We start from the raw sequence: 22,896 nt of genomic DNA on the forward strand, positions 1-22,896 counted from the left end.
TGCCCTCTGCGTGGAGGGCAATCTAAAGTCCCCTCTGTCTAGAGATCAGGGGGCGGGGCCACCAGCCATGTGACCATTTTCAAGAGGTTCCAGAACTCAGTTCCCCCTGAAAAAAAGCCCTGAGCATACTATTGTGCTTAATAAACCAGTTTGATTCATAAATCTGACTAGTAGTGTGTGTAGTTTATCTTGATCTCACCAGAACCTTGGAAAGAACCCAGGGCGCCATGAACTGCTTTGTGGAATAGAACACAGTGTAATAAGCCAGGAAGTCCCACCGAAAGAAGTAGCTTTGGTGAATGAAGCAGTTGTTCAAATTTCCTGAACCTGTCTGCCCCAAGACTTTGTGGGGGGAAAGGCCCCAGTATGCAATCTCTACATTTTAATCACCATCGCTGGACAAAACAATTAATTTATAGTGTTCATTGTTATCAGGTGCGGTGCTCAGACAGTTTTAAAATGTTAGACAAATTCATGTGGGAGAGATCTATTGACATCTACTGGGCATGATGGCTAAAAGGAACTTCCGTATTCAGAGGTGATATGAAGGCAAGTGTTGCATAGTGGTTAGTGTTGGCAGGGCCGGCGCACCCATGGAGGCCAGGTAGGCGGTGGCCTCGGGTGCGTGGGCATTGGAGGGGTGCCAGAGGGTGTGTCAGGGGCAGAGGCACGCACAGCAAAGCTGGCATGACTGGGCTGCAGCTACTGCTGCAGCCAGCCAGCCAGCTCTGTGCTGCTGCCGCCGCCGCCGCCACACACCCCAGCTGGGCGCAGCCTCCGAGTGCCGCACCAGCAGCGGCTCGCGGCTTGTGTGCCCAGCTGGGGTGCGTGGTAGTGGCAGCGGCACAGAGCTGGCTGGCTGGCTGCAGCAGCAGCTGCAGCCAGCCATGCCAGCTCCGCTGCACGCTCCTCTGCCCCAGCTGGGCGCAGAAGCCGTGAGCTGCTGCTGGGGTGGCGCACGGAGCAGCCTCCGCGCGCTGCCCAGCAGCAGCTTGCAGCTTCTGTCCTCGGCGCTCCGCGAGCTGCCCAGCCCCCCTGCGGCGTGTGATGACGTCTGTGATGATATCATCACGCAGTCCATGGCATGCACGCGCGCAGAGCGCGCATGCACACCGCCGCGGGCGCCAGAACCTCTGGCACCGGCCCTGAGTGTTGGGCTAGGATCTGGGAGACCCAGGTTTGAATTCCCACTCTGCCATGGAAGCTTGACTGGTGACTTTGGTCCAGTCACTTCCAGCCTAACCTACCTCACAGGGTGGTTGTGAGAATAAAACAGAAGAGAGAATGATATCATATAAGTCACTTTGGGTCTTGATGGGGGGAGAAAAGCAGGGCATGAATAAGTATGTCTCTAGTTGTCAGTTATAGGGTAGCCAACAACTAGGGGAGATTGTGGCTTCCGCTTTCAGGAGGAAGGCCTTCCAGGGGTACCTGGTGGGCCACTGTGTGAACAAGATGCTGGAATTGATGGGCCTTGCGTAGGATCTAGCAGGGCTCCTTGTATTATTGTATTGCTTTCAGATGAACGTCTCCAGGATCAGTCAAACACACAAAGCTGCTACCTCACATGATCGTGTGTGCTGGGAGCGGATAGTTTCCAGGCACATCAGATAGTTTGGATACAAAAGTTCTCAGCTTCCCTCCTGGCATCCCTCCATAAAAAGGTTTAAAGTGGAAGGGCTGGGAAGATTTTTCCCCAAGACCTTGGGGAGCTGCTTCCAGCTGCAGTTGACTGGTATTTTCCAAACTCAAGAGTACTGTTTTCATTTATTTGCTCTGTTACAAACATATTGACAGAGTGAAATAAAACCCAGTGTCCATTGGCACCTTAAGGGTAACCTAATTTATTCCAACATAAACTTTCATGAGTCAGAGCTCTCCAGTGTATCTGAAGAAGGAAGTGCACACTTCCAAAAGATTGAGCTGCAATAAATTTGGTTAGTCTTCAAGGTGCCCTGGACAGGACTCTGGGTTTATTTTGCTGCTAAAGACTAACATGACTACATGCGTAAGATGCCATCAAGTCACAGCTGACTTATGGTGGAATCCCCCCCATGCGGTTTTCAAGGCAAGAGATGAGCACATAAGTATAATTGGAAGCAGAGAGGCACTCCCACATCCACCTCAAATCCCAAGATACTCCAAGGTATTTCTGACAACTCACGTTGTCTGCCCCAAACTGAACCCTGATATTTTCCATAGAACGCAGATCTGGAAATGTCAGGAGTAGATGGTATTGGATCAGAAAAAGGAATGACAGTCCATTCAATAAAAGGCAACTCTTTTACACATAGTTAGCAGGATCCACATGAAAAAAAGTTGGTAGAATGGACAATGCTACTTTAGAGGGCAAGAAGTGGAGGGATACTATTTTTAAACTTTTGGGTTTTATTAATAGAAAAAACAGTAGTTTCCAAAGGTTTTTAAAATACCTTCTCACTTTAAAAAAATCTCCCTGCAAGCAGAAACTAGCACCGCAGGCAAATCTCTGATCAATTTATTTAATGCATTTGTAGATTATGTCCTCAATGTAAGATTTATGAGGCAGTTTCCAACAATAAAGCATGGACAGATGCAAATTATAAAATCTTATGTAAGAATTTATAACAAGATAAAAATAGTACTGAAAAAAAGAAATAAGGCAGAATTAGCAGCTCCCTCCTGTGTGCTAGGTTTAGTCGACAGGACGTTGTGTGTGTATGACTGAAAGCATGACTCTTATTATCCCAGGTACAATCCAAAAGTAGTACAAGCCCACTCGTCCATACAGTCGGTTCTATCGCCTTTGAGGACTCTTCCACAATGTTATAGAAATATGCAGCAAAAGGGAGTTATATGATCCTGAGACAGTACAAAAGCCTAGGGCAGTTCTGGTGGTTGTCATTTTTGGATGCTCCTCTATGTTTGAAAAACTAGACTATTAGGGACAAAAAGCCCCAATCCCACATCAGAGAGTGAGAGAGCTTTTAACTTAGCCTTTGAGTGGGAGGGGGAGTAGAGGAGAATTAAAAATATGATACCTCCAACCGTTGTGGAATCTTTGTATGCCTCAGTCTGAACAAGATTTGTAGAATGTATATAATGTAATCTGTAGAATTATAAACGTCTAGAATTTATTTTGTGTATTGTTCAATCGTCAGTATCTATTTGTATGCTGTGCACATTTGCTGAAAATAAAATGTTTAAAAATATTATATGAAAATGACAAAATATATGGAATTAAAGTTTAATAAATAATAAAATTTAAAAATATAATACCCCAACCATTGTGGAATCTTTTATCTCACCGTTTGGACGGGATTTGTAGAATGTATGTCATGTAATTTGTAGAACTATAAACATGTAGAATTTATTATTTTGTTTATTGTTCAATGGTCAGTATCTATCCGTATGTTGTGTATGTTTTCTGAAAATAATTGTTTTAAAAAATATGATATGTAAATGATAAAATATGATATGAAAATAAAATTAAAATAAATAAAAATAACGTTAAAATATGATACCCCAGACACCGGAAGTGGTACAGTCCCCTCCATCGCCCTTTTCAGGACACTACCACTTCCTTCTGCCACACGCGGGTCACCGCTCTCCCGTAAGCGCAGCTCGCCTGCTCACCGGGTCCTCCTCGCCAGGTGGCGCTGCGGGACACGCACGCTCAAGCCTCCCTTTCCTCTCTCGACGCTCGCTTTGGGGGAACTCTCGCGCGCTTTCCCACCCACGTGAGCAGAGTGGAACCAGAAAAAAAGGTTACATTGTAGCTGGCGGGGAGCGCCGCGCCGAGGGGGGGACGGGGTCCGCCGCACGTGTGAAGGGGGCCAAGGCACTTGCGTGTGCTGGGGACGCCCCCTTCCTTGTCCTTCTCCTCAAGCCGGATTCAGGCATTCGGGTCCGCCTGCCAGCCGCTCCCCTGCCGCCTCCTGCCGCCTGGCATACCGGCTCTGGCCGGGCCCCCTCCAGCCAGGCCGGCCGAGCCCATGGCCGGCGGGGGGTGGCCGGTGCCCGGCGGCGATTTCTTGTCCCCTCAGCCGCCGCCTTCTCAACCCGAGCAGACGGCACAGGCCCCCGCGGCGGAGCCCGACCTGGACCGCTGGCGGCAGTACCAGGAAAGCGACCGGCACTGGGCGCTGCGCAGGCAGTTCATCCTCCGCAACCTGCCCGACTACCCAGGTGCGGGGATCGAGAAGCTACTCTCCTTCTCCCATGTCTGGACCAACCACATCTTCATGGGATGCAGGTGAGACGAGGACCTCCAAACCACACAGTATAAAGCTCGATCAGACGTACAAGATCAGGGCCTAGCCTGGGCTCTATTTGGGCGGGGAGGGTCTTCGTAGCCTGGAGGTGTCAAAGGATGGGGAACGTATGACGGGAGGCACTCTTCCCTCCTTTAAACGACAGCCGAAAAGCAGCATCACAAGAATCATGATACATGGAGTGCCATGAGAAAAACCGTCATCAGTGCATTGAGATTAAAAACCATCTGCTAGATCTCTTGTGCCTGACGTAAATAATTCTCCGAGGAAGAGCTCGATATGTGGGGGAATTCTTTTCATGGCTCAGCACCTCTTCTGTGCATCAGTAATAGCATGTGTTAGTCAGTGTCATATAAACCAAGTGTGAGTGGTCTGTTCTAGGTGGGAAGCTGTGTTGGTCTGCAGGAGAGCTGCAGGATTTGAGTCCAGTGGCACCTTAGAGATCAACAAGATTTTCAGAGTGCAAGCTTTCAAGAGTCAGAGTTTCCTTCTTCACACACCAAAAGCATCACAAAAAGAAGGAAGCTCTGACTTTCGAAAGCTTGCACTCTGAAAATCTTGTTATCGCTAAGGTGCCACTGGACTCAAATCCTGCCAGTCTGTTCTAGTGGGTCATTCTTATGCATTATATTCCACACACTTCTGAGCATGTGCAGAATTCATTTTTCTCTCCCATGTAGCTACAGCCAGCTCTCCTTTTTTTTGCCAATCACATTTTTATTCCACTTTTTCTCCGAGGAGCTCAGGGCAGCGTGCACGGCACTTCCCTGATTTTATATGCACAAGAACCTTGTGAAGCATGTTAGGTCAAGTATAAACTTATGGGCAATCTGTGATTTCTTGGCTCACGAGTTGCGTAGCCTTGTATCTGAGAGAGTGGACTCTAGTTCACAAAAATTTATGCTAGAATTAAAATTGGAGAGTCTTTAAAGAGCCACAAACACTCCCATTTATTCTTTTCCACCATCACCTCTGGAATTTGCTATGCTGACCAAGTTGTTACAAGGCACATTATACTATGAAAAGTGCTGCTGAAATTTGAGTAAAGACAATTAAACCCTGACGTGGTTGGGCCAGGCTAGCCTTACCTTACCTTGTCAGATCTCAGAAGCTAAGCAGGGTTAGCCCTGGTTAGTACTTGGATGTCCAGGAAGTCCAGGGTTGCTATGCAGAAGCAAGTAATGGCAAACCACCTCTGTTCATCTCTTGCCTTAAAAACCCTCTGAAGTTGCCATAAATTGGCTGCAACTTGATGGAACTCTAAACACACAGATAAATAAAGAGGGGAGCATATATTTGAATTACAGTAACACTCCAGATAACTTTTTAAAAATACCAGAAATCCAACTTTGCCCATCTCTCTGCATGTGTTTTAAGTCCTGGTCTAAGGGTTGTGTTTCACATGTTTTTGTTACGGAAACCATACAAAAATATAATTACGTCCATACATGAATACTTACGTATTTAACAGAGAGCCAGTGTGGTGTAGTGCTTAAAGTGTTGAGCTAGGATCTGAGAGATCCAGGTTCAAATCCCTGCTCTGCCATGGAAGCTCGCTGGGTGACCTTGGGCTGGTTACACACTCTCAACCCAAGCCACCTCACAGGATTATTGTGAGGAGAAAATGGAGATGAGAATATAAGCCGCTTTGGGTCCCCATTGGAGCGAGAGACGGGGTATCAGTCAAGTAAATAAAATAAAATAGATAAAATATAGGCTTAAAATGGATACAAGTCTGTCAGGAAAGACTGGCAAATACTTTTACCTAAATCATGAAATAATAGTTGAAAAAGTTAAGATGATTGATTGTTACTCTCTGAGTGCCTAGTAGAGAAATAATATATACTGATCTCTGCCAAAAAAGTCACTTTGCTGGGGTGGTACCCTGCCTTGGATCATCTCTGTGTGATAAGATTGGTGTACAGAGCAGAGCATTTCTGTGGCAAGGGGCGCAGGATTTCATTACAATAAGGCCATTTCCAGATGAGGTAAATGTAATAAGGAGACCAACCTTCAGTCCCCCTTAGCTGCTTGGTGGCTGGTTGCCTTTGCAAGATTTTTCTCACTCAAAATGTATAGCATGAAAAAATGTTAGACTTTTTCAGTTTTTTCAAGGAAAATATTGGGAAATTTTGAGGAGCACTGAAGAAACTCATATGTAATGTTTTCTCTTTTAGATTATCAAGATACTTTTAAAGAAATTTTATTACTAAAATGTGTAGTATAATAAATGTTCAAGCTTTTCCCATTTTTCAAATGGAAAGGTTAGGAAATTTGGGGGAATACTATAAAAAATTCCTACGATTTTTTCCCCTTTTGGAATGTGTGAAATGAAGGCAAGCTTTTTACTCAAAATGTGTAGCAGGAAAATTTTTATGCAACACAGTATAAAACATTAGATAATTCCTGTGTCTACTGTAAACAAACATTTTCAAGATTTTTTTGTTTAAATGTAAGTAATTTTGGCAACCATTAATACATTTCATTGTGTTTATTTACTGAGCTAATTTCTATGCAGCCTTTCTGAGGCTCAAAGCATGAGAAGAGACAGTCCTTACAGTATGTGGGATATAGGCTGGGAAGGGCTTTAAAGTGAATTCCAGCATCTTGAATTGGAAGCACACAAGCAGCTAATAGTTGATATAATACAGGCTGGATATATTCCTGTCTTTCAGTATTCTCAAGGAGACACAAAGCTGTGTTTAGCACTAGCTGAAGTTAGTCTTCAGGGGAGTGCCAAATGTTTCAGTAGTCAGTCTGAAGTTTCCAAGGGCAAGAATCAGTATTGCAAGATCCCCTCTGTCTATGAAGGGATAGTCTGTGTAACAAATAACTAGTTGAGGGTTTATCCGCAGGCCTCTTTAGCATCAGGTGCTAGTCTGTGAAACAGGCATGTGGCTGTTTTGTTTTTTACATACATGGAGAAAACAACAACTTGTTTTGTTGCAGTGTTGTGTATATCCAGTGAAATCCACTTGTCAGGTGATGTGGCTGGTGCTGACAACAGATACTGACAGCAAAAGGAGGACTTTGCAACAGGGTGCCAAACTTTAGTTGATAGATTAATCAACTAAAATGCTTTAGTTGATTAACTGGCAAGGGCCGATAGTAATTCTTGAAGCTGCCAGTTAATGGTATGTGGGTTTGTAAGGCCATTTTGGTCTGTATAAAAGGGTGGCAAACTTTAGTTGGTAGATTAACCAATTAAAATGCTTTAACTGGCAAGGGCTGATAATTATTGAGGCTGCCAGTTAATGGTACTGGGGGTTGTAAGACTATTTTGATCTATATAAAATATGGAATGAAAAAGAAGACCGTCCTCAACCATCAGTTTCTAACAAGCAATGTTTGTTTTTCTTTATTAAACTGCAAGTTGTCTCACTTCTGTCACCGCCTCTAAAAGGCACCTTTTAAAAGCTTTGATAATGTGTAAATATATCAAAATTGAATCCAACAGCTAAAACAAGGTTTAAGGACAGTCTGGTTATAGCATGGGCGTCTAAGCTATGGCTCAGGGACCACTGCTGACCTGTGAACTCAGAGCCTGCCCCCCCGAGTCCTATTCCCCCCTCCCTCCTGGGGTGTCCCAGCAGTCCTCATCAGTGCCCCCCTGAGGTGCAGTGTGTTTCTTCCCTTTGAGTGGAGCCTTCTTTTCCACTGCTGTAGCACAAATCTCAGGAGACTATTGCAGCAGTGACTGGCACCCACCCTCCTCGCTGCTATAGGAAAAACAGGGCAGACTCCAGCCCAGTCCACATTTCTCAGTGTGGCCATCAGACTAAAATGTTTGGATGCTTCTGATACAGAGCTTTTCAGGCATAGATACCATTGTGCCAAAAGAAACCCACAGTTAGCTACCTCCCTAGATCTTTTAAGATTGGCTTTTTATTATGCATTACTCCATTATTATATGTTTGCTTTCCTCAAAGTATGTATGGAGTTAATCCACGCCACTCAGAAATATAATCAGGCGTGCCACAGCTGCTATCCCTGTACAGGTATTTTAAAGTGCTGTGGTGCCTGTACACCCAGCTAGAAGAGAAGGTGGGGTGATACTTTCTAACAGCAGGCTGAAGCGTCTTCCATTCTAAATTCAGGTATGGCACGCAGGTTATGGAGAAAATCCTTCAGATGGCCGAAGGGATTGACATTGGTGAGATGCCATCGTTCGAGTTGGTGCCCAGCTCTAAGGCAACAAAAAGGCCACACTTGTCCTTTGATGATTCTCCTCGCAGTGAGTATATCGGTCTTCCTCTTCCAAGCAGAGGTGGTTCTGTAATGATAATGATCGTGTGGAAAGATTGGCTTGCAATGATTGTGGATGGGGGAAACTATCAACACCTTCTTCCCTCCTGTCACTGCTTCTCTGATGCAAGGTTGTAGACCTCGTGATCTGCCAAGCCAAACAACTGGCAGATCCAAAGGCAACAGAGGCAGATAATGAGTCCCTGTGCTCAGCTTCCTGCTAAGGCAAGCCAGAGGTCAGGATGTGACTCCGTATTAAGCAGTGCGGGCATTTTCTGTCAGCATTTCCCAAGTGATCTTTAAAGGCAAGAAAACTGCAATTGCAGCCTGACGAATGCTGGCTTGCAGATTTTCTCCAGGGTTGCACGTGCAGCCAGACTGGTAATACTTTGCAACACACAGCTGCACTGGCCCAGCTCCATCTGTAGTTCAGTTTCTTTTTCTTCAGCAGTCCCTATAAAGCTGTAAAAGAGAGTGCGTGCAACATGTATAACAGGGTTAGGCAACCCCTGGCATGCATGCCAAACACTGACACACAGGCTACCCCCTGGCATGCATGCTGAACAGTGACACACAGGCTGTTTCGCTTGACATGCAGGGCATTTTCTGCCTAAGCAACTGAGCTGAGCCCCTGAGGTGGGCTTAGCTTGCTCCCAGGGAATATGGCTAACTACAGCCCTCCTCTGTCCCCCTCTCCATTTTCATCAGCCTACCTACAGTCACAGACAGATATTGTGGGTTATTTTGACACTAGAGGGTAAAAAAGGTTTGCCAACCTTTAGTTATCAGCCAGGTGCGTGGTCCACTTCCCTGAGACAGCCAACAAATTAGAAGTCTGTGCCTTCTGAACAGAGGCTTAGATTAGTACACAAATGTGTGGGATAGCCAGCTTCAACTCCACCACAGCTAGAAGGAAGTAGGGAAGCTAGGCCCCCAGAGAGTCAAAGCAGTCAACAAACTTCTTAGGCAGGCCTGTGGTGATTAAATAGAGCCTGCCAGGGAGGACTCCAGGGAAAGGGCAGGGGCGGCATTTCTGTTGGGCAAGAGGCAGTGTTGTAACCCTCACCACAAACCTCCACAGATTACAAGCTCAGCTAGCCAAAGGTACCTAAAGCAGAGATGGTTGAATACTGACAGCTCCGAGCAGTTTCCTCTGGTTTATTGCCTGGACAGGAACTTACCAGTTGCCACAGTGGAGGCTGACAGCTGGGCATAAGCACCATCCATAGCTACAAACTTTCTGATACCCAAATCACCAACATTCTGCTTTCCATTTTACCAAGGATATGCCCGCTTCACTCCCAATAGTTAAGGACATCAGTTCAGCCAGCAGAGATTACTTTTAAAAAAAAATGCTGTTCTCATTAACCTACTGCAGAGTATGGTCAGTTTTCCACCACCATGGCGTCTAAAGAAGCATAGCAATCTGACTTGCATTTGAGTTGAATTTAGGCAATGAATAAGGTGCACAGTTCTGCTATTCCTTAAAGTAATACTTAACCCTCCCAGACAGATACATCAGCATCAAAGGCAGGAGGGGAGCATTGATGGTCTTAATCTTACCGTACTGTGAACAGGGCACAAGCATAGACATTAAAGATAGATAAGAGGCATAGTTACAGGTTCATGTGCTTTCTATATAAGCCATGCTGCATGTATCCATAGGTTCAACACCACACAGGCGTGAAATGTTACTATGACTCCACGTTTTAATTCTACCCCTTCCTTCCCTAAGTTTCTAGTCCTTGTGCCTACCTAGAACACAAGTTTTCTCTTAATGTTATGAACTTACATTCCATAGGTTCTGAACCTCCAAGAAAACAGCCTCCCAAATTCCGCGTCAGACCTCGTTTTGAGCCCATACATTTTGTAGCCAGCAATGCAAAAGATGGAGGAAAGGAACAGCTTTCCGAAAACGAAACACAGGATGTCAGTGAGAATATCACAACCCAGCAGATACAAAACTACGCAGATCGGGTCTTCAGCAGCTTCAGTACACAGGATGGGGACCCCCAGTTTTCCAGTTCTGTGGGTTTGGGCTATGCAAGTAGCCAAGCCAACCAAGTAGGAGCCAACATGGTTTCCAACAGCAAAGACACGTCCACAAGTGTTGGTGCAGCAGCTTCAGCCTCTCCCTCCACTCTCCAGTCCACCTCTGAAACGTTCCCCAAATCAGTTGTAACAGCCAAGCAGTGTTTCATTAACAAACTTGTAGCAGCCGTGCGTAAGAACCTTGCAAACCCCAACTGGCCTGATAAAATTAACTACACTTACCTTTTGACACGATCCATACAGGCTTGCAAGACAAATCCTGAGTATATTTATTCTCCTTTGAAAGAAATTTCTCCTGGTGACCTCCCCAAGAACAAGAAACTTCTGAAAGAAGGTTTTGCATGTGAGGTGAGATGTCAGAATGTGTATTTGACCACGGGATATGCTGGGAGCAAAAACGGTTCCAGAGACCGAGCTACGGAACTAGCAGTAATGCTGCTACAAAAGACTGTGGAAGTCAAAGTGGCGCAGCGGAAGTTCAAGAACACCACTCGTGAGGATTTGGTGCTGTGTGAGAGTGGCACATCTCCAGAATTCCCACCAGCTCTCAAACAGCTAGATGACTTTATTGCTGCCATGAAGGACTGCGCACCTGGGCAGCCAAATTCAGATCCACAACAGGGCCCCAGTTCAACTAAACATTGGACTAACTTTGTTCTCACAGAAAATGCCAGTGACGCTATCGGGATATTGAACAACTCAGCCTCCTTTAACAAAATGACCATTGAATACAAATATATCTTGATGCCGAACCGCCTGTGGCGCTGCAAGGTCTATCTGCAAGACCACTTTTTAGCTGAAGGTTATGGCACCAAGAAGACCAGTAAGCATGCTGCTGCAGACGAGGCACTGAAAATTCTTCAGAAGAATCAGTCCAGTGCAGGAGCCACCAAGACTGTCCAGGTTCAGAAAGTAGGCAATGCTGGACGGGATCCTGCGAAGAAGAAAGATCTGAAAGATCTTGTTGTTTATGAGAACTCTATGAATCCTGTGTGTACATTGAATGACACAGCTCAGTTCAACAAGATGACTGTGGAGTATGTCTTTGAAAGAATGACAGGGATGCGGTGGAAATGCAAGGTGATGCTTGAGAACGAACTAATTGCTGAAGCCATTGGAGTTAAGAAGACTGTCAAGCACGTGGCAGCTGAAGAAGCAGTGAAGGTCCTCAAAAAGACCCAGCCAACTGTTGTAAACAACCTGAAAAAAGGCACCATTGAAGATGTAATTTCAAGAAATGAGATCTGTGGTCGCTCAGCAGAAGAAGCTTTGAAACAGCAGATCAAGGAAGACAACATTGGGAATCAGATTTTAAGGAAAATGGGCTGGACAGGTGGTGGCTTGGGCAAAAGCGGGGAAGGGATTCGGGAACCCATTGCTGTGAAGGAGCAGTTCAAAAGAGAAGGACTTGGGCTTGATGTTGAAAGAGGATCAAAAATTACCAAGAAAGATATTGAGCAGATCATCCAGAATTATGCCTTCTCAGATAGTAAGATTGATCTGACTTTCTCCACAGAACTGACTAATGATGAGCGCAAACAGATACATCAGATAGCCCAAAAATATGGGCTTAAGAGTAAATCTCATGGCCAAGGTCGTGATAGGTATTTGGTGGTTAGCCGAAAGAGACGCAAAGAAGACTTGTTAGACCAGCTAAAGCAAGATGGTCAAGTTGGCCATTATGAACTCATCATGCCCCAGGATAAATAAGGTCTGAGCATCACATTTCTTTCAGGGATGTCCATATACAGAATTCCCTATTAAACACAAAGAAGGCTGCATATGGTTGTGGGCTGGATTTTTTAAATTTTTTATTTGCTCATTTAATTTCTAAAACTTAAATTAGAAAAAAGGTTAGAACATTAAAGTCTGTCCAGACATACTTAGTGCAGTCCGGATATCATTAGTGCAATTAACTGTTGTATGAAGTCTTGGAAATGACCTATTCCATATTTTACTAGTTTTATATTAATAGCAACAACACATCCAGCCAGAGGGAAATTTCACACCATTTTTTTAAAAAAGGATAATTTCCTTGTCTTTTTATTTTACCTTTTTAAAAAATAAAGTTTTAAAAAAATGAGAAAAGATGACAGTATGAAGAAAAGTATATGTAAAGTTGGTATTAATAAATAGAATTTTATCTCCAGGTATGCAAGGAAGAGCATGTTTTGTACTTAAAATTTGGGTTCTTTCAAGAGGAAAAACGTTTTTAGTATTTTCAAAAGGCAACATTGTTACAGTACTTAGTGTTGGTTTACCCAGCACAAGTGTTCTGCACTTGCACCATCCAGATCTTGAAACTGGCAGTAAGAACAGAATCAGTATGTCAGGGAATTTCAGCTTTTATCTTTTAAAATCCAACTGCAAAAGCGAGCCAAAGTTAAGCACTGCTGTGTGGTGAAGATTACAAATGACATCCTGTTGAGTTTCCATGGGAGATGTACATAACACTCCCACTGAAGTCAATGGGCCTTAAACAGGACAGCCTTGTACCCCAAGTTTCTAGTTCTCTGGGATGTAAACACAGGTTTTAAAGTTTATGTGCTGCATCCTGTAAAAGACATGGGAGAGGAACAAAATAAGCAAGCACAGGCAAGTGTGCTTTATAGCATAATTTTTACAAGTTCCAGATTCTGTGATACTTTGGCATGAAATAGTCGTGTGTGTATGTGAACATGCACAACTCTGGCTTTTCCTTTACCAGCAGGCATCTGCTTTCTAAAATCATCTTGACAGTAAGATTCAATTTGAGAAGAGTTCTTCACATTCCCTGTTGACCAGTGAAGTATTAAGTCAACCCTTCTTTTTAGTCACTTTTGGTGGGGTGTTTGCTTGTTTCTCTTCGTAGCCTCCAATGACTTTGTTTTCTTATGCTTCCTTTGTGTACATGTGCTTGTATACCTGCTGGGGAGAGCAACTAGTAAAAGGTTCTCTCTTGCTACTTGTAGCGTGTGTGGTTGAGTGTGGAATGTTTTCTGACTTCTCAGTTTTGATGTAAAGAAATTTCCCTTTTTCTTGTTCAAAACTAGACCATTGTGAGGTGTTCCTTTCAGGTACAGAAGCCTTTAAGGAAAAATGGGCTTGTTTAGTGCAAGAAATTATAGCCGCAACCTTTCATTTAGTGGTTCTGCTTTATTTTCTGCTTACCGTGGTCCTGTTAGGAACAGTCCATTATTTTTGTAACCAGGAACCTATGAAGTTACTTCATATCAAGGCAGACCATCTAGGTCGTATCCATCTTGCTCAGAATTTTCTGCTATGGTTACCAGTGGCTCTGAACCAGAGAAAGGCTTCTCCTAGCACATGCTGTCTTGATGTCACTACACTAGAAATTGAATCTGGGATCTTCTGTATGTTCTACAACTGAGCCCTTCACAACAGATAGCAGGGTTATTACTTGATTAAAGAATTCAAACAATGATGAGAAGCAAGTTGGCATTGATTCATTATGTATAGACAGTTCTGAAGGCACACATACAGGAGAATAAAACTTTTAATGGTACTCCTGTGTTTGAGAAATGGGGGAAATACTTTTTCAACAATGGTGTCTACTACCTGAATCTTACCTAAAGTATGTGTAGCAAGGGATTTATATATAAAATATTGCCCAATTAAGCAAGGGTATTTATTTTGTGTGAGACATCTTAACCAGTTATTTGATGTGGCACATTGAAAGAGCAGCATTCAGTGGGCCATAATCCCAGATGTAAATGTATAGGAAAGCTACCTTATAAAGCAGTTCAGACTATGAAGTTATCCATCTTTTGTAAGAAACTGGGTAAGTACAAACCTGTGGAGGTAGAAAATAAAGTACAAACCTGTATAGTTATAAAATATGGAAAATTATTTGCTAGTAAAAAGGGACCTTTCCGAAGATCCCTTTTTACTACCTGAAATCTCCATAGAGGTCTATTGCTCTATCAGGTCAAGAGAGACTGGTTAAGATGCTTTATTCCTTTTTCTTCCAAGCTCATCAATACACATTCCTACATACTGTTTTCCTTAGGCACTGCTACCAGCAACAACTTTCCTCTTGAAGGCAGAGAATACTACCTAGAGGCTACCCCATTATAAAGGGACAACTTGGTCTAGCTATACAATAAATGTAAAACAAATGGCAACTATGTACTTAGTTAACTAAACGCTTTAAGAACATGATAGAGAAGGCTTAACAGATACTCTTCCTGAACTATGTCAAAAGCACAGGGGGCCCCAAACCCATCCACATACTTTGCTGAGCATTATGTTACACATTTTAACCTTACTTTCAGTTGGTGACAGAAGCTATCTTTCTTAAATACCATGTTTATCTGAAGAGTACATAATAACTGGCATTGCTTGGAAGAACTAAAAGCACACTGTCAACTCTATAAGGCAGAGTGAGATCTTGGCCGACATCAACTTATTGTACCTTTTAAAATCTTTGCTAGTGACTACAGTTACACGTTTTGCCTCTTTAAACAGTAAGCACTTAAGGTTACACATTTATTTACAAGTAATTGAAAAATGTACAGTTTCTTACATGGGTTACTTGTGCAAAGTTGTACTCAACAGTTCAATGTATACACAGAAGACACTGGAAGAGCAGACAAACACACTGATCAGTCTCCTCCCACACTGCTGCTTAAGGTATCCGAATGTACAAACTTAGCTTTACAAAAATGCTTTTTCAAAGACTGAACAGCTTTGTAAAACGGGGGGGGGGGGGGCAGAGAAGAGAACAAAACATGCAGTATGTAGCACTTGTAAACTTCCTACTTTTTCAACAGGAAGCAAAGTGGTAGGGGCTGGTTCTCTTTTCCACTAACTCATGGAAGTATTAAAATCTTAAAGCCCGTTCTTGAAATACTGTTTACCCCTTACATTCTCACCTTTAGCCAAATTATTTTAATATCTAGTACTACACCCTTCAATGTAGCCATACTCAACAACTCAGAGCCAATTAGCAATATCCTTATCAGTCCTACAGAAAGAATACATTGCACTTAACCTTGAGTATGTTACCACACTTTGCACATGACCCATAGAAGCAGAGAGCAACCTCCTCCCCTTCTCCCCCACCCCACTATCAGTCTGAAATGGAATCTAATTTTGCAATTGCAAATACTTTTATCACATTGCTGAACAGGAAAAAAGTATAGAATGAGAACCTGCAGGAAAGTTAGTTCTTCATATAGTACTTACAGATGCAGTGATGATACCAGCAGTTAAATGACCAGCCTGGACAGATCAGCACTTGAGTCATAGTTAAAAATGTATATTGTATATAAACATCCCTTTTTTAAATCAAGCTACACATAAGCATCACTGTGTATAACACAATTACAATTAAAAGCTTAGTGTACACTACAGAAATGCACAATACTGCCCTAAGACTGGAGATGGAATTCAGCCTCAGCAATTCTTTTACAAGTAACCCAAGTACAGTACATTTGACCTCAAGGGGGAGGGAAGGGGTGCTTTCTGATGTCCAAGGAGAAAGAAGCTTCAGCGAGGGTGGGTAGCAACAGCACAACAGCTATTTTGCTTTCAAAGTAAATGCAGTGATGCTAGGAGGAGGATGACTCAGACACTTCATACATATATTTTCCTCATCAGAGTGTTCATTTGCATCATCCAGGGTCAACAATCACGCCAACTCTGTTCTACTATTGCAGAAACCCGTTTTTCATATTCCCGCTTATTCTCTTGGTATAGTTGAGCTGCCTGGCTGTTTGCTGGACTGTTTGGATTAGGCTCATCCAGTAAAGACTGTTTTAAAAAAGAAAAGATATGTCAGTCTTCATTAGGGGTTTTTCCATGCAGGCTGGTTAGATAAACTCAAGAAAAACTGTATGTAAATGGTCTCCTATCTTAGGCCCACCCATACCCTTTACTCGCAACATTCATTGTTTAATAAGTGGTATAACTTTTCAATAGTCAAGAACTGCTACTTTTCCCATGGCAGACAGTTAATCATACAGTACAGGCAGATAGTCAAGTTAGTGTGTAGTAGTGGAACAAAATTCCACTACTGAACAAAGTTCAGTAACACCTTTGAGATCATCAAAAATTTTCCAAGGAACTAGCTTTCATACAGAGTCAAAGCTCACAACAGATACTTGATAACACCAGATATCTGACAGAGTTTTGACTCCCAAAAGCTTATGCCCTGGAATGTTTTGTTGGTCTTTTAAGGTGCTACTGGACTCAGATTTTGTTCTCATTCAATACAGTTTCTATAGTCATGGTTGGTACATAAACAGAACCCACAATGTACCGGCAAGTTGTCATCAATACTGCTAATATTACCTGTATGGATGTTAAGATGGATGATACATCATAGGTAGGACTCCAACGATTTTGAAGAATATCCAGACATATACTACCATCTGCATAGACTACAAAAGGAAATTACTGAGTTTCATAACAAGATGCAATCATTAATTTTTTTTTTTATTGCCAGGTTGCCACTCACAGCTCACTGCCATGGGATGTATAAACATCTAATATCACCCACACAGCATGTGTTTGACAGCTTGGTCAATTATCTGATTGCCACATAAGTTATGGAAAAGGCTCTGGAGATCTGTAAGTTCACTTGCTTCTTTGTGACCTCACAGTTATGATAATGGAGTTAGTCACATCACTGTATTCCAAGTAAGGATTAAATAGCATGACCACATTTCCCTTGAAAGATTGATGCAGGTAACAAAAGCTGACCTTAAATCCAAGACAGGAATACTATTTAAAGTAATTTATGAAATTACAGCTAATTTATGAAAACATCAGTAGTGGTAAGAAAACCAGAGTGTTAATTTGTTCTGGTTACAAAAAATACTATAATACAGTTGAAATGACAAAAGGAGATAAAACTTAAGAACAATGGTTATAGTTATCTCAAGACTGAATTGTAGCGCAATTATTTAGACTTAATAGAATCAAAGACGGTGTTCTAGCTTCATATTAAGAAACTCTCCACCTCAGAGAACAGTTGTTACAGCAGTGCAGCATCTAATAAATGAGGAATTTAGCAACTAAGTGGAATGAGATTTTCAGTGACACAACTTTAAGGGAAACATAGACAAAAAATCTTAACCACTATATCCAGTCCATTTCTTTCTATTATAATTATTGCAGTTATTTACATATCATTGTATTTCAGGTGGGCACATACCATTTGGATGAAACATTTTAGACACAAATCTAACGGTAGGTGGCTTGTTTGGATATTCTTCCGTAAACTCTATTGTAAGCTTGAAAGTTCCTGCAATTGAGAGAAAAATTCTAAGTATCTTTTTCACAGAGTGACTGTGCTTTACAAGCGAACTTTCCCTGTGCCCCACTGATGATGGCCCCAAATGCAGAAGCCCCAAGCATATAGAAACTTCCTTTAGAGGACAATCAAAGTTTGTCTTCCACAGCAGTTATTTCAGCTATGCAAGGGGGGGGGGGGAGGAAGAGGACTGGGTATTCTCCCCTTTCTCTCTCAGAGGAAGCAATTTACACTGATGGGGGGATGAGATGGAGGATAGCTCCCAAATGGCAAACCAACAGCTCCCTCACTCCTTCAGGCCATATTTGCCTAGAGACCAAGAAATATTTATTAAGCCTCATAAAAATCAACAGTACTCTGTCAAAGCAGGTGAGAATTGCAGCCTAAATCCTTGCTTCCATGTGCAAGCAAACAGATGCAGTGAACAGATAACCCGCTGAATAGATCATACTGTAGAAAAAAAATGGAAAGCTGCAATTCTACACATACTAAGCTGGAAATAAATTCCACAGTGGGACTGACATCTGAGTAAAAATGCACAGCATCACACAGCAAATTTCTAAGCATTATATACACACAGGCACTAACATTATCTTCTTTAATAATAGAAAAGGAAATTATGATATTTTGATGTGGAATTCCAGTAGATAATATATGGATCATACCAACGTTTTGTTTAACTAATTGGAGAATGAGATGTTTGAACACTTACCATCTTCAAAAGGGGTTCCCTCAGGCCTGAAAAAAAGGAGAGCATGTCAGTGTCTAGCGTGCAGTTATGCACTACTGAACTGGCAGTTCGCATTTACAAGACACTCTGTTTATTTTTGCCATCCCTAGCAGAGAAATAGAACTAAGAATGAGCAAGAATTAAGAAGAAATAATGTTGATCAGGGTCACCACTTCTCTTGAAAAGAACTAATTAGGGTCAGTCACCTACTTCTACCCTGCAGCTGCTGCTCATCTTCCTTCTCCGCCCTAATCCAAGTGCCCATCCAGGACCAAAGCAGGATAGACTTATACACACAATCTCCATAGCACTGTCTACTGTTAAAAGAGTATAGCACAACTTTCCTAGCACACATGGCCTGCTTATATTTCCTTCTCAGAGTCAGTGGTACTTAGTGAGTCTTTTAACAAGACAGCAGCACAATGGCTTTAATCAACCAGCAACTGCACTCACCATAAGTGACAAGGTAAATTCTCCATATCAAGATGGAAATTTCAGTTCCTCCTCTGAATACTGCTAAACAGACCCCACTGAGCACTTCCACCAAATCTTCAGACAGTCCTGATGATTTCTTAGTAACATCAGTGTGCATTTTAGAGGGATAACATAAGCAGTAAGGCAGGTCTCTACACCAAGGAATGTACAGTAAATTCAAAGAGGAAAAAATAGAGGCAAGAAAGACTGTGCGCCAATGCACATATATATGCACACAAGCTTAATTTTTGCAAGGAATGAGTTGTGAATATAATAGCTTATAAACATGGGAGGCGTTAACCGAGTGTTTCTCTAACCCATTTAGTAGGGCATACAATAGGGAGGAAAGTCTAAAAAAGGATGGCATCACTGAGGCTCGAGGATAATTTATATTTCGTATCTTCGCTTACATTCTCAAAGCAGCTTACACAGAACGTAATAGAAAAGTTAATCCCCCCCAAAGACTACCTGAAACCATTTATAGATAAAACAGTAAACAGAATGTTGAGCTGGACTCACCTGAAGAGCCACCTCCCTGGCACCACAGTTCCTGAAGAACTACTTTCAGAGAGTTCAATAGAGAACCAGCTCAGCAGTCCTCCCTTGGGAGCACATTTCAGCACCAGTGACAATCACCAGTACAGCCCTGTTCCTAGTACTCTTATTGGAGAAGGTAAGGACATTCTAAACAAGGCCTCCTTCAGCAATTTTAACACTTGTGGATACAAGAGGAGGTCATTAAAGATATGGAACATGCTGAAAATCTGAAAAAGGAAAGGAATCCCAAGAAAGAAAGATCAAATGGGATGGGAAAGAAAATTGCTCTATAGATTCGGAAATCAGTGTGATGAACTGAGCCATTTAGGGACTGGCAAGATCCAGGTTCAAATCCCCACTAATCTCTGAAGCCCGCGGAGTGACTTTGGGCCAATTATCCTTACTCTCTGCTTGAGCTATTTCAAAGGGTCTACCAACTGGAGCTCCTTAGAGGAAGGGCAGGATAAAAATGTAAGAATACTGGCTTTCAAACTGCTCTCTTTGAAATTTCCTAGGGGGTTCCTTGATGAGAAGATCAGCAAAAACAGACAAGCTTCCTGGAAAAATACTTTTTTCTTTCAGGAGCCTGTTAGTAGCAATCCAGGTACTTCTGAACATACAGGAACAATACTGAGACCCAACCTGCTTTTGTTGTCGTTTAGATAAAAGTGGGACAACCCTACATGGACAGACCTGACCTCTTTGCTAGAATAACAGGATATAGTTTTGATAATGAGATATGTTGATAATTATAACTGAGAACACAGATAGACAAATCTGGATGATGAAAGAGGCCCTTACTAGAGTAATAGCTTATGGGTCAGTGGTACAGCAACTGCTTTGCATTGTCCAAGGAAACACTATCCACAGTTCAGTATCTAGTGTTTTTGGTTGCAGGTGCTTAGATACAAGGTACGGGAATGGCTTCTCTGCCTTACACGCTGGAAAACCACTGCTAATCTGAGGGGGAAAATGCTCAACTAGACAGACCAATGTTACTCACTATATGGAAGTTTCATATGTTCAATAGAATACAGTTGCCTGTGACACCTTAAAGATAAATTTATTGTATCATAAGATTCTGCAATCCAGAGATCACTTTGTCAGATCCTGAAGGATCAAATGGGCCGATCACAACCCACAAGAAAGCTGCACCCCTCTCTAATGAAATATGAGCTCCATTTTTTTGTCAAATAAAATTATCAAAGAGGGTTAAAGAGACAGAAAAAGCAAAGATAACAGCAGGCAAAGGAATGTGGAATAAGAGTGAGTAGGTCTAATGTTTCAGGTTTCAGCTGCAAAGGTTCGAGATAGCCAATCTGGGCAGCTGTTATAGCATAATGCTATAGCATAATGGGCTGAGCCCCAAGTTCAAGCTTCCCCTCGAGGCTATTAGCTGGGCTAAGGCAAACCACTCTCTCCCCCTTCCCCATCAAAACAGGGAAATAATACTAGCTCCCAAAGCCACTGGAAACATTACAACAATGCCTGCAAAGGCTTTCAGCTTTTGAAAAGCCAATCTCTATTAGCAATAATATTAGGAAGGGTGAAGGGAAGATTAAAGGCAGCTGATAATCTTCGAGTTCAGATCTCGTTTCTGTCTCCAGGCATCCTGAGCCAACCTCCCTCTCCCCTTCTACAATCCTATTGCTACATCTTCCTTTTAGGCCTGTTACGTTAGGCAATTTGCAATATGAAGCACTCAAAACCCTTGAAAGTGCTACACAAAATGCACCAAAATATACTTCGAAGGGAGAGAGTAGGTTGCCAACTCTGCCTTGAGAAATTCCCAAAGGTTTAGAGATGGTGCCTGGGGAGAGAAGAGAGCTCAACAGGGATGTGATGACACAGAGTCTGCCATCCAAAGCTTCCACTTCCTCCAGGGGAACCGATATGTCCGGAGATCTGCTGTAATTCCAGGAGATCTCCAGTCCCCACCTGGAGGTTAGCAAATAGCAACCCCAAGAAGCAAGGAGCCACTTGTCAGGGCAAATGCCGGACTCACCCGAAGATGACCGCGTTCCAAACCATGATGTTGTTCTCAGAAGGGGCTCCGCTAACTCCAGCCGGGGGATCCTCCTGCAGTCTGGGGGGCAGAAGAAAGAAAGAGAAGGTGGAAACGGGACCGAGAGGGAGGCTCGCTTTCCTCCCAATGCGCGCAAACGACGTAGCCTCCCCGCTCCGCTCTGGGGGCAGTCGCCTACCCTACGCAAGAGGCGCAACCCAGAGCTTTACGAGCGTGGCTCCCGCGCTACGCTAGCAGCGTAGTGCTCCCTCCACCGCCGCCATGTTGGATCGCCTCACCTCTTCCTCCTCCCCCGTTCCTTCAGCATTACCTTTTGAAGTCCCGCATGAGGCGCCTCCGGGCCGGCGTGGACATGACGGGGCTGGCGGTTATAAATCACTCATACACCGACCCAGGGAAGGCGGGCCGGAGGGAGGCGAGAGAGGCGACCGGCCTGACGAGACGACGGCGGCTGGTTCCGAGTGAGGTGGCGGCGGTAGCGACTCCCGTGCGATAGCGGGCGCTACCACTGCGCTTCACAAAGAGGGGGGAAAGACGAGAAACCGACCGGCGCCTTAACTACGGCGATGGTCGCGACTGCTCGGCAATACCGGACTGTACCACCACCGCTGCGCGGAGAAGGGGAGCGCAGAGCGACGCGGCCGTCGATACAGCAGAACCAGCTGGAGCTGTACCACCTTGCTGACTATTAGGGGGAGGGAGGCGGGACCTGCCAAAAAGGGGTGGGACCGCTGTGCCCCAACAGAAACAGGCTCCGCCCGAAGAAACTGGATGCGTTAAGGCGAACGCAGAGAAGTGCCGGCGGCCGAGGCGAACATGAGAATTATGAACGGTTCCCAATGGCCGAGGCAGTCGGCAGGGAGGGACAGAAACCACCCCGGCGAATAAACCATTACAGTACCGTCCAGGGTTCGTCTCGGTCCGTCGCTTTCTTATTGGTCGGCAAATGATGGAACGGGCCGCCTCTGGGCGGGGCCTCGTTTGGCATTACAACACTGCCAGTGCAATCCAATGCAGAATTACCCTATTCTTTGCGGAGAGAAAAGTCGGTATGTTAAGTGAGGCTTACTCCAGAGTAAGGGTTGCGAGCCTTACAGTGCAATCCTAAGCAAAGTCATCCTCTAAACCCGATGGAAATAAATAAAAGTAGACTAGAGTAAGTGTATATAGGGTTAAACAGGGATTCAGTGCAATTCATTCCAGAATAAACGTTTGTGAGTCGGCGCTTGGCTTGCTGAATTCATAGAAGCGTACATCTGTTAGGCACATACATTTATACCAAAAGCGACAAACGAAGGGCAGGAGGATGCTAAAAAGAGGC

The 22,896-nt window shown here is 43.6% G+C and overlaps 2 protein-coding genes across 2 annotated transcripts; one reads left to right on the plus strand and one right to left on the minus strand.

Annotated features, from left to right (window-relative positions):
• Nucleotides 1-3,745: 3,745 nt before the first annotated feature.
• NKRF (NFKB repressing factor) lies at nucleotides 3,746-14,014 on the plus strand. The gene is made up of 3 exons (XM_054997037.1): nucleotides 3,746-4,234; nucleotides 8,351-8,487; nucleotides 10,300-14,014. The coding sequence occupies exons 1-3, from the start codon at nucleotides 3,975-3,977 to the stop codon at nucleotides 12,258-12,260; spliced, it is 2,358 nt and encodes a 785-aa protein (XP_054853012.1). The 5' UTR covers nucleotides 3,746-3,974; the 3' UTR covers nucleotides 12,261-14,014.
• Nucleotides 14,015-14,950: 936 nt separating this feature from the next.
• UBE2A (ubiquitin conjugating enzyme E2 A) lies at nucleotides 14,951-22,255 on the minus strand. Its single transcript, XM_054996986.1, has 6 exons — nucleotides 21,886-22,255; nucleotides 21,555-21,635; nucleotides 18,521-18,546; nucleotides 17,710-17,799; nucleotides 16,845-16,933; nucleotides 14,951-16,304 (listed from the first exon to the last, which is right to left on the minus strand). The coding sequence occupies exons 1-6, from the start codon at nucleotides 21,927-21,929 to the stop codon at nucleotides 16,176-16,178; spliced, it is 459 nt and encodes a 152-aa protein (XP_054852961.1). The 5' UTR covers nucleotides 21,930-22,255; the 3' UTR covers nucleotides 14,951-16,175.
• Between the last annotated feature and the right edge of the window lie 641 nt (nucleotides 22,256-22,896).

This window comes from Eublepharis macularius, chromosome 13 (assembly GCF_028583425.1).
Source record: "Eublepharis macularius isolate TG4126 chromosome 13, MPM_Emac_v1.0, whole genome shotgun sequence".
NCBI lineage: Eukaryota > Metazoa > Chordata > Lepidosauria > Squamata > Eublepharidae > Eublepharis > Eublepharis macularius.